At 36.1% G+C, this 16,745-nt stretch overlaps 1 protein-coding gene across 1 annotated transcript in view; it reads right to left on the bottom strand.

The window, feature by feature from the left end:
* Positions 1-16,745, bottom strand: part of GBE1 (glucan (1,4-alpha-), branching enzyme 1) — a 255,997-nt gene that overhangs the window by 31,446 nt on the left and 207,806 nt on the right. The window contains exons 13-14 of the mRNA XM_017731427.1: positions 16,284-16,394; positions 13,270-13,441 (exon numbers count right to left, since the gene is read on the bottom strand). Of these exons, the coding sequence (XP_017586916.1) occupies positions 13,270-13,441; positions 16,284-16,394 (283 nt within the window). The remainder of the gene's footprint in view (positions 1-13,269; positions 13,442-16,283; positions 16,395-16,745) is intronic.

Raw genomic sequence — 16,745 nt, 5'->3', positions numbered from 1 at the left:
GACACATAATAGCCTGTACATTAAGAACTCTAGTATGGGGCACACCACTGAAAAGTGATCCAGTGCTCTTCCCCACCATCCCTGTGGTGCAGGTGGGAGGGAAAGCTGCATTTTGGATGGTGGAAACCAAAAAAGGGATGACTGAACAAATGTCTTCATAGACAAGACTGCTAATTTTTGTCCAGAGTAATTCCCATGAGAAGGGAAGGTATCATGAAGTCAGATTGGTTATCTGTCTTCACACATGATTTTTTTCAAATACCTTTATTCAAAGGAGGTTAGGAAACAAGTAAGTAGCTGTAAAAGAACAGTCTAGAACTGTGAACTTTTGAGATTCAACTTCTAGTTAAAAGAGGTTCACCATGAGCCATCCCCTCTGTTCATTCCATTATCTCATGCTTCTTTATTTGCAGATGACAGCTATCTCTTCTGGCTTTGAAATTCAACAATTTGCTATGTACAGAGGCAAACATGACAGTATTCATATTATGCTCAAAATATATTTAGATTAGCTCCAAGACCTAAATCAGCTGAAGGCATAGCTGTGAGCCTTTCAAGACACAACTAACTAAAAATTTTAGATTTTTCTTGTGACACCAAGTTAATGGACAGAAAACAAATTTACACCAATAAATAAGAATCAGAGTAGAAACTATTCCTAGATTACATTACAGCTGCTTATAACTTGATAAAATTTTAACTTGTTTTTCAGTTTTGAAACAAATACTTCTGAACTAGTATACAAAGTAATAAAAGCCACCTCATTTAGGTAGCCACCTCTAACTTCCTTGATCAACTTTTTACTAAAAATGTATGTTCATACGTATTGCTCCTTTTCCCACCCCAAAGTTTCACATAACTGCTGGAATTTATTCTGTATGCATGCATTCATTTTTTCAAAATATCATTTCCAAAAATAGTGTTTCAATTCACTGAAATAGGAGTGCATTCAAAGTACTCCACTTCATGCTGTCATTGCACTGTACACAAAGAAGTGATACAGCTTTTTTAGGGGCCAAGCTGAAAATATACTGCAACCCTATTAGGCACATAATGCTTTTTGTGCCTTTAAGACAAAACTTCCTTGTCAAGGGAAAAAGAAAACTTTGATCTCAGAAAAAAAAAACCCAAACCCGCTGCCATGTCTGAAAAGTGCTGCTACAACTGTTTGAGGAAAGCCAAATATGTACAAACACCAAGACGATTTCTCCTCTCCCCTTCCAGCAATGCTTTATGGAAATTCAAAATGACAAAGGCAAAACACAAAACACAGACAAGAACCCATTAGAGATTACTTGCACAAAGACATTTTGAATTGGACATATGAAATTTCTCAGTAATGATTTTTCATTCCTTTGTGGGTTCTTTCCTTAAAAAAATAAACTTGTTCAAGTGATAAATGCTTTACATGGATTATCTATAAAAAAGGGGAGAAGAATCCTCTGAAACAAGTAAAATTACACCTTGTATCTGCAAAAAATTATTTGCCAATGTCATTACTCATTTTGTTTTGTTCCATTTCATTCCTTTACACAGCCACATTATGGTGGTAGCTTATTCCAATACTTGTTTTCTTATTTAGATCTTAATGGGAACATTTTACTGTCAGAAAACAACATATCCTTTGAAAAACCTACTATGTCATGGTAACAGCAGGAGGGGAGAAGACAGACAGGGCCCTAGCAGGGGCCTAGTAAAAACTTCTCATGTCTCTGAGCCCAGCCTCGGGGTATCTCAGACATGGATCACATCACCCATTCATAAACTGGGAAATGAAAAAAAACCACAAATCAAAAACTTACTGAGAGACTATGATGTGTAGACAGCACCTTTACTAAGATAAATTTTATGTATTTCTACAAGCCTCTTCCTGTGTTTCAGTTTCCAGAAGCAAGCAATGGATTTAGTTCTCTACTCTCATGTGCAGTGTACAAACCAAGCAATAGCCATCTGTGTAGGAATTAAAAACCTAAAAATACCGTCTTCCTGGGCTACAAATATAAAAGCAACCAGTAAATACAAAAAGGGAATTTCACAATTTCTCTGAAAACTTCAATTATGTATGAACTCCAGGAAATGAAAACTATTTCAAATGAAGATACTCCCTGCTTCACATTTAATCAGGACACCCCTTTCCAACCCATAAATAGGAAAGCAGGATATTAATAAACTATACTGTATTTCTAAGACTAGTCACAGCCAGAACTGTAACAAGCTTAGTGCAATATTGATTTTTCTTTCTCTTTTTTTTTTTTCTCTCTCCAAATGGAACAATAAATTTCACATACTGAGGAAATTTGCACAAATAAGGCAAGTTTTCTTTACATCTATTGAAATTAGTATGTCAGTACTCTGGCATGCTTCTCAGCTTGTGTCTTTGAATAGTCATAGAATCATTACAGTTATCTGCAAAGTCCACCACTAAACCATGCCCCCAAGAGCCACCACATCTGATGAACACCTCCAGGGATGGTGACTCCACCCCTTCCCTAGGCAGCCTGTACCAGTGTCTGACCACCCTTTCAGTGACAAAATTTCTTAATACCTAACCTAAATTTTCCCTAGCACAACTTGACAGCATTTCTTCTTATCCTACCACCCCCACCTGGCTAAAAACTCCTCTCAGGTGGTTGTAGAGAGAGATAAGGTCATGTCTGAGCCTCCTTTTCCCCAAGCTAAACAAAATGTATTGAAAACTACAGAGTTTTAAAGAATTAACCACTCACATATTCAAGAAGATATACAAAAGCTGTTTAAGTACAGCTAAATAGTACACAAGGAGGAAAAAAGCATGGTAAGTGAAGACTTATGGAAAATAGAATATACATTCACATCATATTTTGGTATCTATGAATAACTAGCACTTGCACTATCTTGGGTTAGACGAAAGAAAAATGTGAGTTATGGAAGTCCACCCATGTTCAGACATCTGCACTTTTCCCTTCCAGCAATATTGTGTGCAATTCCTCGCTTGCTAAAATGGTGGCAGCCATTAGGAACTACAATAAATAACCCATTGTGAAAATAAACAAGAACAGCTCAGCTTGAACCAAGTTTTTTGTTTGTTTTTAGGAGCTCAAGATAAATAGTGGAAAAGCATGCTGCCAATCCAAGAGTGTACGTTAACACAGGTTAATATTTTCCACCAGATATCCTTTTTTCCCCCCATTAGTGTTTTGAAATAAGACCATGCATTTCTCCACTATGAAGATAAAGGTTGTGAGCTTAAGCTGCACAAAGAGTTGCCCTATAATACAACCATCAAGACGATCCAGCCTTTCCTGCAGTATTTTGTATTAGCAGTTAGCTGGATTAAAAAAAAAAAGAGAGGCTTAAGGGAGCTGTTTCATAGTCTATGGATTGACTCTTAAATCAGGAGTGAGTGGATTACTAGATTGCTTTTAAATAATCTCTCTAAAAATGCCACTTGAGAAGATTTCTATGAAAATACCTTGCTTGCAGGACCTGCTCTGAATTTCACAAGAAGATCAGAATATTTATCCCAACTGAGTAGAAGTTTCTAAGCTTCTAGCTGTAAAAAGACTGCAATAATACTTTTGGCTTTGTGAATAATCCTGTTCTCCTTGAGACATTAGTCACTTGCCCTGTTACTCCTCCTGCCCTGCACTTTTAAGTTGTGCTTTAAGATAGAAGTGGTTTATATTCAACAAGGCATTCCAACTCAAAAGGTACCTGGACTATATGGAAAAACAAAAAGATCAAACAAAACCCCAAAAGCAATCCCCCTCCAACAAAATTCATTTCCTTTTCAGCCAAAAGTAATTTTATTGTCTTCATAAACTCCCTTTCTAATTTACTCCACTATAAATTCCACCTCTCCCTTCTTGAAAGCTTACTAAAATCAGCTCTGTGTTCATACTCAAGATTAACCTCATAACACTTAACTCTGAAGTAAAACTAAAATACCTCATTTCCACTCTATTCTCTTGATTTCCATGAGCTCACAGAAAAAAATATTACCCTGAATTATGTATAGGAATGCATCTTTTTAGCTGGAAAGATAAAGTGACTGCCGTGGGCTAATGGCGCCCTCAGTTCAACACCAACCTGACTGTGCACTGCCTTCACCCTCCCACTGTCCTGATCCTCGTCCTACCTTGCACACCTCTCCTCCCTCCAACACCAGCACTCAGCTACCTCTCTGTGACTGATACTATATAAGAACATTTTTCCATTAAATGTCTTGCCACATGGAAGCACACCAAGTGAGTTAGAGCGCTTTCAAGCACTTTTTCCAAACTTCAACAAGGTTATAACAAATTACAACAGAAATGTAGCTCCAAGACAAAGCATGTTGTGATACATTCCAGTGACACCTGATGCCCGTTTTAAGAAAGAGGGTGTATTTAGATCAGATATTAGCAAGAAATTCTTTATTGTGAGCGTGGTGAGACACTGGAGAAGTTGTCCAGAGAGGTTGTGCATGCCCCATCTCTGGAATTATCCAAGGCCAGGTTGGATGGGGCTCAGAGCAACCTGGTCTAGTGAAGTGCCCCAGCCCATGGCAGGAGGGATGGAACTAGATAATGTTTAAGATGATCTTTTTGTTGTTTCCCTTCCAACCCAAAACATTCTACAATTCTATGGAATTTCAAATTGAAGATCTCAAAGGACATCTGAGAAAGACAGGTCAACGTTTCTCTAAGATGTTCTAGTGCTAATATGCTTTGCTCTGCAGACTTTACCACTTCTCAGGAAAAACAGAAAATACCTTGTCTCTTGAAGATCAATGCAAATTTAACTACAATGTTGCTCAAATTCTCATTCTAGCAAATTCCTCTGTGTGTGTTGGATTGATGGCCTCAAAAAAATTGGGACAATGAGAAGATTTTAAGCTAATAACATCTTGTGAAAATAAGCTCTTGAACACATAAAGACGCCTATTTTTTTATTCCAATGTCATCACAAAGTGTTATCTCAGCTTAAGCTACATTGATTTGAGGAATTAATGACACTACTGAGATGAACTCATTTCAAATTACCTCAACTGCACGCATTAAAACCCAAATTGGAATATACGCCTAATGATCTATTCTTCAGACTTTACAAATACAAAATGTCACCTGCTCAGTTCATGTCTCAAACCAGGAATTCCTTATGGAGTAACACATGGGGTTTAATTCTATCTGGCTCTGCACTGCCCAAAACCAGTCTGAGAAAGAGCAGTGTGTCACCAGAGACAGGCTTGTGATTAACAGATTCCTCTGCATGCTCCTGCACCAGCTCACTAGAGTCTGATGTTGCTCAATTACTTGATTTGGATCATCTCTCTCTATCTCTTTTAAAACCAGTCTACAAAGTATAATCAGAAAGAAAGTTTTTGCTCTTTGGTAGATGGCTTTGAACAAAATAGTTCCATTTTTCTCTCAGCCCTTTCCAGACTTCTGAGTACAGACAGACTGCAAAAAGCAGAAGTAAAACATATCTGGGTGTGGTAAGAGGCTGCTGCGGCTTCTTTTCAGCACTGGGAGTTTCAGAAATAAGTAACTTAGAACAAGTACTGATAAATTATCAGCATCAAAAGTGCATGAAGTACAGTGAGCAGTAGGGAGAAAAGACAAAAGCTTTAACATCCATGTCATATTTACCCCTGCCTGCTTACTCTTTTTTCCCTGCTCTTACACATAAACTTCTAGCATAGATTTAGTTTTTATCAGGTGCAACACTCCTGTAGACACGTGGCATCCAGGAAATGAGTGACCTCCTGCACTAAGCATTTCATTAATGACACTGATAAACTCAGAAATTAACTTTACTCATCTGCTTTGTGACATGGCAGAGGCCAAGTTCTGTGTGAAAACTACATGTTATTACAAGAACTTATTGAAGAAGGTACAACAGAGAGAAAATCCCCCCAAACAAGTCTATCTCTCTCAAAAAGGTAAATTATAATGGAGACCTGAATACTGGACTTCAGTTTTATCAACAGATCAATTTAAAAATCTTGAAAAAATACTTGAAAATCTGAAAATATTTTTAATTTCCTTTCAGTTTTGCATTATGTCTTTCAACCAAGGACCCAGAGCACTCGAAGTCTGAGCAAAATCAGCTCACACCACCTTACAATGCAAAGGCTCTTTTGAAGCACTAATGATTAACAAATTGTTCATAGAGTGAACCAAGCTTTATGCTATTTTTAAAGTAATTGTAATATGTAAGAGTTTAAAGAACTTCAAGAGTATATAAACAGAAGATATTCAAAGCATTTCATTTGAATCAAAGTTAGCCACAACATAGAAAGTCTAAAATGGCTACGTTTAATTGCTTACACAATGAATCATCGAGTGAAGAAACCTTTATGCACAGATATAGAAATTTGCATATGTAGATACAAAAAAATTTTCTATATATTATCAAATTTTAAAAACTTAGCAGTTCCATCCTACTAGGCAAATATATTGTCTTTTACTCAGATCTTAATTTCGTACAATGCCTAAAGTCTAATCAAAACAGATTCTTACATACAAAACTCTGTGTTTATATGCACAACTCCCAAGAAATTTAAGATGCATTTTTATGACAGAGCTTTTACTACAGAGCTTGCATTCTGAATTTAAAAAAAGCAAGAAAGTCTAAAAGTCAGGTAAATCTGTTGATTTTAAATGTATTTGAATTTAACATCAAGAAAATGAAAACAAAATACAATTTGGTCAGATTATTGCAGTCTTTGGATCTATCTTTAATTATATTTTTCCATAAAAGACATCTAAGTAAAACTAATCAATGTCATTTGTAAATACTTTAATTGTAGTTTACTGTAAATAAATTCTGAATCTTATAGTTATGGAAAGAACAAATCACCAAACAAACACAATTATGTCAGGAGAGAATAATAGCCATGTCCTGTAGAGTCAGAAATCAAGGTGTGAAAAAAGCTTTTCATAATATGATTTTTTTCATAATTTCTGTAATAAATCGCATTTTTAAACAACTGAAAAGAGAAATTCCTCTAAAAATCTGTGCTGAAAGCTTTAATACATAGTACAGTTATAATATATAGTGTAAAGTTATATAAAATAAAAATATATAGAGGCCTATTTCTGTGTTCTTCAAAACAACAAATAAAACAACAATAAAGCAAAAATGAAGGCTGTCATACAAACAGAAATAGAACTCTTGTAACTCCAATAACTTTGAGATTTATTTTACAACTTCATTCATTATTCTTTAGCAAGCCCTCATATAACATCAAGTATTATATTAGCAGACCAGGCTGCATGCATTCACACACTGGTAGAGGAGATGTCACAAGTCTGAAGCATGAGCTGTACAAATCATACAACATTCAAGGCAACAGATGGAGCCCTAGGCACAAGGCTTGAGACACTAGCAGAAGTTTCAACAGCAGTATTTCATGGTTAAATGATGCCAATAAGCATATTGATAAATTAAATAAATAAAATTTAAAAAAAATAGCAGTCTCATCCTTAAAAAAGCCCAATACCTTGTAAGCATGATGTCAGAATGCCTTGATACACTACAAATCTTCTCCACTGGTAATGCAGTCATATCCAATACCCAGCAGATGTGGGTACAAACTCAGGAAACATCAGCATTACTCAGAGAAAAATAAAGTACCACTCATGTCAGCGACCTCAATTAAGGCTATTCCCTCTACAATCCTGGAAAATCCTACCTGGATTTCAGTCCATCAACTCACTTGCAGCAACTGTTGATTCTCAAGCAGTTCTGAGGATGCTGCTGGCTATGAAGGTTTCTGTTTCAAGGTTTCTGCCTTGAGAGGTCATAGTGTGGACATGGATACACCATCACATCCAGACTGCTGCTGCTAATAATTTTATTTATTTATTTGAATAACATACACACATGTATAGTGCTTTATTCCCGACACTTTCCAGGAGGATGTACAATCAACTCCCACAACAGATTCCTAATATTTGGACATACTTAATTTGTGAAGAGAGGTGGGATAAGACAGGTCTGTGGGATATTGAGTTTTAAATTATGAGACAGTCTCTCTCTTTAATTGCTTTTCTTCCAGTCACTCTAATGTGTTTTGAGCAAGTGTAGCAATGAAGCTTGTTTCAATCAACTCTAAATGAACAAATATTAACATAAAACAAATAAGGCATTATGACATTGTGCTTCAGTTACAAGGTGTTGGGTTTTTTTGCACCTCTAGGCCTTGCAGAAGAAACTGTCAAAGTGATTAATGAAGCCTAATAGATAAATTTGGATTCTGCCCACTGCCACTGCCCAACCCAAGTTGTGAGTGGGGCTGCATATGGGGGATTATGCAACAAAGTTGTAGGTGGTCTGTCACTAAGTCTCTGAGCAACTGCAGGGATGATTTCAGATTACACCCTTGTTTTTTACCTTTAAGGGAACATAATTGTTTTCTGTCAGGCTGCCAGGGAATTAAAGCACCCCCTGGGACTGGCAGGACATTTGTCACCTATCCTAGGCAAGCATACTAAGAAGGATGACTTCAAACCACCTCTCCTAAAGCTGCAGCCTGTACCAAGTGAGCACTTCAAGGCTGCTTATCAAGAGGAGTTGACTGAACTGAGCAAGTTTGAAGAGCATCTGCTCTCCAAAGGCCACTCTTTAGGTGATGGTCTAAAAAGTCACCCTGTTACCAGTGCACAGATGTAAGAAGCATAAGAAAGTGATCAGAAGAAAATGTAAAAATGCAACATGCCAAAGGGAACCAAACTCCCTTAGGTTTAAGCTAAATATCCTTGTTCTTGATACAACTCCTTTTTCACCTAGAATGGGTAGCAATAAAATAGTGGTTCAAATTCTGTTTAAAGTAACATTCCTATTTATATCACTGTATCATTTTTATTTCAGGTTTTTAATTAATATTCTCAAAAAAAATGGTACACACCTTTCTCACACTGATATTGGTGCTACTAATACAGTTTTTGTACCATTCCTTTTCTTGTTTGTCAATATTTTTTCAAGAGCCTGCTGTTATGAAATTCCTTAATTTAAAAGTAAGTAGCTGAAAAAATATCTAAGTTTCTCTCTCTAAAATACTGAGGAATAGATGATGCATAGCATTTTATTTTTAAGGGTAAAGAAAGAACAAGGTCTCATCACAAGAAACCACTTTTGGTGCATGCAAAACACCCTAAGATTATAGAAGGTGGATAGAACTACTGAGTAAATGAATTAACAAGTGGGAAAGAGGAAACTTAACAGACAACTTTGATAGTACTGAAACAGGTAAACGTCAACCCAAACAGTAACATCATCAGTCAGTGCTCATGATGGCAAAAAATGTTCTAGTTACTTCAAATCACTTCCTAGCTATATATTGATATATTTATATATATATATATACATATATAGTCTCAGAAGTTGTTTTTCAGGGAGTGAAACTTGGCCTCTGGAGTCTTAATTAAGAGTTGTTTTACTATGGGAGAGTCATGAAAAATAGTACTAGAAGTTCATGTAGGAACTAATCTCCATTTAAATCAATAGATTTGAGCTTAAGCCAATTTCAAACAAACAAACAAAAAAGAACCAAGGAAATTATTGTTAGCAAGATGAAAAGCAAGACCCTATAGTGGCATAAAACAGTAAGTATTTGTGCAATGAAGGATCTCAAGGACCCAAAATGCTATTTTGGGTATGTATATTCAAGGCATTAAAACAACTACTCTTGCTTGTCTAAATCTAGACACAGATATATCTTGCAAGACAAGGAGAGACCATGGAAATAAGTCCTCTGAAGAACTGGCACAGCTGTTTTACACCTCCTGCAGGGTTTCCCTAAGTGCAGGGCACATGCAATGAACAAGAAAATAGAAAAGGAACATTTAAAGAACAGCAATTACCGTTGTCTACAGCTTGTCTTCAGGGGCAGAATGAAAAATGAAGCAAAAAGAAAATGCAAGGATGCAGAGACAGAACAGTTTTGTAGTGGTAAGTTCAAGTATTATTGTCAGGAAATATGTGTGAGTCTTTACACTGAAGTTAAGCATTGCTGGGTAACAACAGTGGTTGCTTTATTTTCAAGCTGAGATCAGAAGATTCTTGTAACACTCTAGAAGTCTTATAACAACTTCTTCTAGTCCTTGTTTAGTGATTGAGGAATTTCGCTCAATCTCAAGCCCTTTTGTTACTTTGTAGAGGACTAAAATTGACAATTAACAATTTCAGTGAGATACAAAGTTTTTATTTTGGATTTGTTTTCAAATCCTGATATTAGGGAGGGCAGAGATCTATGGCTCTAAATATTTTTGCATATACTTTTCTGGTTTTAAGTTAATTAGATGTGCATGGTATTCCAATATCATTACAAATAAAAATACTTGAGTAGGAAGAGAGAGGTTTTTATTATTTACAATTAAAAATACTACTTCCACTATTTAATATACACAGATTGTAACTGCTTGAGCCTATAAGTGTCATTAAAGTTCAGACATTTAAATGTGCATTGTCTATGTCAAGGTCTTCATAGAAAATTAGTAAAGAAAGAAACCCCTTAAGAAGCAAACATATGTGCTCCTAACTAAAGCATTGTGTAGAAGAACTTGGAATTTTTGTGATTTCCTAAAACTCTGTGACAACTTCTGACTCGTAACTGGCCTGTCTCAGTATTAACATCAGTCTAAAACAGGAGCTGGGTTGCACAAACTACAGCTATATTGGGATTGTTGCTTTCTACCTGCTCTGAAAGAAGAGAATTTAGACACAGCAAAGTTTCAAAACAATTGCTACTTTTTTACTATTACTATGAAACAAACTGGCCTCCCAGAGAGTGCATTCACTGCAACAGGACGTTTATCATTTTCAGCCAAGCATATGGAGTTTTTCCCTATCTAGGTTAAGTCTTCCATGCCAGATGCACACACGAAGCCCAAGAGATCACTTGGAAAGCTGCACATAAAACCAAAACACAGACTGGAGGAAAGAATACTCCCAAAGGTTTTTGTTACAAGGGAACCAATTTAGTGAAACAACAGAACTTTCCTATCCACATTAAGGTTTGCATACATCACTCATTGCCAATACTGGGATATAAGCAAGTGGGAAGAAAAATAAAAGCCTCCAGTGAAAATTAAACATCCAGAAACATGAAAAACAGAATCACAACTTCCAGGATTTTTGCAGTGGTTTCTTAGAGATACATATAAGAAGGACAGAGAACACAGAAGACAGTGTGAAAAGTGAGAAAGATGAGAGAAAGCCACAATTAGTGTTTGATGCACAACTTCTACCAACAGGAATCTGCTTGCACATATGGAGCCCAAACGATGCTCCAACATGTGTCTAATTAAATATTATTCCAGATCTTCAAAGAGAAATTCCAGGATATATTTGAGAACACAGATTTCCACTCCTGACACAACATTTTTTAGATGAGGTTTGCTCTTCCTTAAGGTGAACAAAGCATTCAGAAAGCAGGGTGTTTCTTTGCTGTGTTTTCAGAGACAGAAGGGACAAGATTCTTAACAGAAGGACCTAGGGAAGAACAGAGGCACCTGGAATGCCTTCTCCAGGCATTGTGAAAGATTTCCACTCCTTCCCCCACCCCACAGGAGGCTTCTCTTTCTTACCTTTTGCATTCACACAAACCTGCAAGTTAAGAACTCATTTGTCACTTTATTTGCTTAACTAGATAGTACGTTGCTACATGAATTTTAAATCCACAGCATTCTGAATTTATATGGTTTCTCCTCCAACAGTTATTACAGTCTTTTCACCTTTTACATACAGCAAACTATAATATAGTTACTGAACCATTTGCAGTACTCAGAGATACCCAATATTAATTGCTCAATCAGCCAGCATTGACACACTGGATTTAACATGCCATATTGCATTACTGATTATATTTCTAATCTTACTAAGTCAATCTGGGGCGAAGACACCTGCAGTTTAGCTGGAGTATTTTGTAAACACCTGCCTCCTTAACTATTGTAGTACCACTAGTTTGGATGGAAGCAGACACCTCATACCTTGAACATTTTGGTATCTGATTGCACATATCATAAATATTCATTTCATTAACTCTTCTTCATCTTAAGAAAGAAAAAACCAACCCTGCATTTTATTGGAAATAATAGTTTTACTGGTATGCATATAGTGAATTAATTTGTTCTGTACCAAAGTTGCTTCAATTATTTTTAAGAAAATCAACACAGTATTTTCTGAATCTTCTCCTAATACAAAGAAAGAGAACATATACCAGTACAGGCATGCTTAAATCCAGTGTTGCCATTGTCTTATGTCTGTCATTTTGTTAATCAGAAAATATGATGTTAAATACACCGTTATGGAAGAAGAGCAGTGTACTTCCAACAGTCCCCTTAGACTTTATATAACAAAACATTTAACCACAAAAATAGAAGACAATACTAAGCTAAAATTTCCATAATTTTCAAGTGTTACATTATCAGAAAACTGAGATGGTGATTTTGTAGCAGGCTTTCAGTCTTTTTTTTCCCCATGAGACTATCCCAACTGCTATACAGAACTAGTCAGACCATATTACAATATTTTTACTCTAAAGTAAGAACTATTTTGCAAAGATATTAAAGGACTGAATGTGGTAAAAAACAACACAAACAGCTTTGGAATTTTGGATGAAGTTAAGAACATTGAACTTTTAAGATGATGACATGAAACTGTAACTTGCTGATTAAATTTGACTAACAATTGAACTTTCTTGTAGCAACCATGTTTAGGAAGTAATGCAACAGTTTTATTTTACAGCTTATGGACCAGAAGAAAGTACCACTAACTTACAATTTCTGTGCTTGGATAGCAGAATGTGCCTCCTTTGTCTGTGATTTGTCCTTGCCTACCTCATTAAGCACTAAGAAGGAAGGAAATAAGTCAACTGATTCCAGACTGCTTCCTGACAATTAATTACTGAAATAAGCACAGAGCTATCTTCAGTAAATTCACTGTTACCCTAAAAAATTTAGGGGTGTAAAAGAATAGAGATGAAATTCAACCCAGCTGCATGAGCCACAGCTCACCACCTGACAAACTTGCAGAACAGCACTTAAAATACTAGTCTGAGTTGTAAAAGTTATTTCTCTTACAGTTAGGAACCATCTTGATTTTATTTTCTTGTCTTATAATGCATCTTACAGACAGAAAAACAACGCATATTACCTTTTGTAATAAATCTATAAAAGCATTTATGCTCCAAATTTCAGCACTGTGATAAATACTGTGGATGTAAGATGATGTCAGATCACTTTATTTCCCTGCCACGCATTCTGTAGATGAGAAAATGAGAGACTTTTTCCTGAGATTACTTACCCATGAAGTTCAGATAGCTCTCTCCTCCAAGTGCATGAGTAATGAGACGAATCATTTTATGAAGCTGTATCCCACGATCAATAACTGGCGTCAGAGGCATGAGCACACTCATGTTTGTGTACATCTCTGCATCCATCAGGCGAAAGGCCAGTGTCTTATCACCAACCAGTGCCTAGAACAGTTCAAAAAGACACTGAAGAAAACCCTTGGGTGTAATAGAACTGTTTCTAAATCTTTTATTTATTTTTTTAAAGCAGGAGGTCAGTATGGGGAGGACTTGCAAGATTGCTGAGGAACAAGGACGTGGCTCAGTGTGCATGATACAGCCCCTGTTCCTGAAGGAAACATCCTGCCACTGCCCATCAGGTCACGGTGACCCTACATTCTGATCACTGCATCTGTGCATTGGGTGATGTGCAATATAGATCTCATCTGCTGACAAAAACTGAAAGATGTAAACTGAGGCAGGGATGTCCATGAGCTGAGTTGGTGTCAGCCCCAATTGTCTGTTTACCCCTTGCCATCCTCCCTCCCTTACTGGGGCTCCTGGATTGAGTGTACATGATAATGGACCGGCCACTGCCTAACCCCTGGCCCTACATTTCACCTGATGGGATCAAACTGCATAATTACTTCTAAGAACTCTTTCACCTACAGATATCAAATGTGAAACATCAGCATCAACTCAGTGAGTGAAAAGTGACCATTTGGGAATTTTTATAGGAAACACAGAAAATAAGAAAGCAAACGTCTAAAGCAAAAGTCCTTGGAATGCAAAAATAATTGGGTAGTAACAAAACTCTGATTTAGATATGCAGAGTGAGTATGAAGGATTCATTTACATGCAGTCAAGAATGTGATTGGTTTTCTGTGATTTCACACAAAAGAAAAAGCTGAATTACTAACTTGCTACTTGAGAAAGGCCACAAAATGCTACTCTATGTATTAGTAGGCAGGTAGTTAAAAACATTTTGGAGCATTTATACTTAAATAGCTGATTTTTGTTCAATTAGACCAATTCTTATTTCATACTCTTGAAGGAAAACCTACTAAATTCCAGAGATACAGATGGATTGTAAACAGGTCTAGCTGAAAAGCACCATCATCCTTTCATTTTCCAACTGACAATATAACAGCATATCTAGATTATTCCCTTAAGTAAAAAATAGTTTATTTAAAGGGAAAAAAAATCCCTATGCAACAATGACAAGACTGAAGACTGCAATGAACAACTATTTTCTGGACTCAGAATGTGGCATTTGTTACTGCCATTTAATATCCCCTAATCTTTCCATTGGAAGAGAAGCTAAGTGCTTTCTGTGGCAGCTGGGATTTTATAAATGGATGTATTTCCTCCTTCAATGATCTCTTTGCTACCCCAAAGAATCTTACTCTGTTTAGTTTTTTTCTTATGAAAATCAATCTGCAGCTGCTATTCCTCTCTCACAGCATTTTTTCCAGTATATCCTTTAAGATACAGGACCAAACCTGCCTCCAACACTCAAGATGCACACAAACCATGAAAGACTGCAGTGGCATACTGATGGTGCTCTTTGCTCCATTCCACTCATAATAATTCCAGGACTGCATCTGCTTTTTTGACAGCTATTAGCTTTGGAGTTGCTGTTTTCACACTCTCCTTAAAACCACAAGGCCTTGTACTCTGACTGGCAACAGCCAGCTCCTAGCCCATTACATCATGTAAGAAACCAGGATTGTACCCTCACATGCATCACTCCAGACATCTTTAGACTGAATTTTATCTACACTTCCTTTTTGTTTCTCTATCCTACTTTTCACACATCAGCCTGATGTACATCCGTAATCATTGTTTTATTTTCATTTAAAATAATGAGATTTTTTCCCAAAGTATGACATTCTAAACTGAAATTTCATAGTGATATGGAAAACAACTCAATTGCTAAAAATCAGCATGAAATAAAAGAACAGCAACAGTAATGTTTTATGTCATGTTTTAGGGTGAAGGATCAGTTTTGATGAAAGCAGCTTATCATAGAAAAATATGCATTTCCAAGTAATTTCTGAAGTTCTTTACCAGAAGAATGCATTAAATGAACACTGCAACAGACTCTGAGATTAGAATGTAAATAGGTACACAAAATGGATATAATGAATGGTAAACTCAGAATGCACTTCTTAAAGTATACAACTCGTTTCGGACACTTCTGTTGACATTCATTGTTGAAAGTACAGGAATTAAAATATCAACCTCTACTATGTAAAGGAAAGAGTTGAAGATAAGTTACTTAAATAAAATACCCATTTTCTAATAAAACATTTAAAACTCCTAATTTCACAATTCCCAAATTACGTGTTTGCTGACTCTTCAGAAACAAGGGTTAAAAAGATTGTGGGAGATGAGTGTTATCCACTTTTTTGTTATTACTTTTTCATTTTTCCACACAAAGAACTATTACAATTGCTGTGGTTTCAACCAGACTGTTACAGAATATTTCATTTAGGTCTCAAAAGAGGATGTTTGCAATCCAAGTTACAAACAAATTTCTTAAATTGGGATATTGTTTACCCTTATCATAAGTAGTGTTCCAGCTTACTTAACAGAAACTGGATTTTCAAAAGTATGGGTTATACACCTTTGACTTGTCTCTTAAAAATAAAATAAAACTGAAAACCAACTACCCATGCACTCCAGGAAGGATTCCTTTAGGAAAATGAAGGATTTTTATCGCAAAATAAAAACACAGCAAAACCAAAAAAAATAAAAAAACCCCCCCAAACAACAAAAACAAGAAAAGGAAACAAACCAACAAAACAAAAAAAACCCAGAAACAAACAAACAAAAAAAATAGCAACCAAAAACCACCAAAAAACAAAAAGGTAAAAAAAAAAAAAGAGCAGTAGCCCAAATCTACCTATTTCTGAAATTCTTGCCATCCTTCTCAACTCCTTTTTCATCTTTAAAAAATAAAGCCCACCAAGCCTCTAAACAAGATCTTTTACTTGCTTATGAACAAACAAACAGCTGAAAATACCTGGTCGTGACTCTCTGCATAAGCAATGTATTTTTCTTCATACCGTCTGTTTGTTAATGTATGCACAATATTGCCCATATTCCAGTCTTCATCTTTCAGCTCCTTAATTATCTACAGAAATAAAAGAAAGATCTCTGAAAAGTTATTGATGTTTTAACTAAAAGCACATAACATCATCCTGGCACAGAAATTTCTAATGGATTGTGAACTGTGTTCTTGTGTTCCCAAGTTTTGAAGTGATGAGCCTTCTCTGATAATCCAAAGAGATTTTTTTTTTTCTTTTCAATTTTATCACATAATGATAATAACTAGAATCCTTTGTTTCTCCTCTACCTCCCTGGGGAAGCACGGACAACAGGAGTTGCCATTTATCATGTGACTCCTCTGATACAGTGGATAATGTGTTTGATAGGACCTGCAAGAGAGCACTGCACCAAAATCAAGGAAGAAAAATGTGGGCAC

The sequence above is a fragment of the Corvus brachyrhynchos genome, unplaced genomic scaffold (genome assembly GCF_000691975.1).
Source record: "Corvus brachyrhynchos isolate BGI_N302 unplaced genomic scaffold, ASM69197v1 scaffold152, whole genome shotgun sequence".
Classification (NCBI taxonomy): Eukaryota; Metazoa; Chordata; class Aves; order Passeriformes; family Corvidae; genus Corvus; species Corvus brachyrhynchos.
The sequence above is the reverse complement of the archived record's forward strand: the minus strand, read 5'-3'. Positions and strand labels throughout refer to the sequence as shown.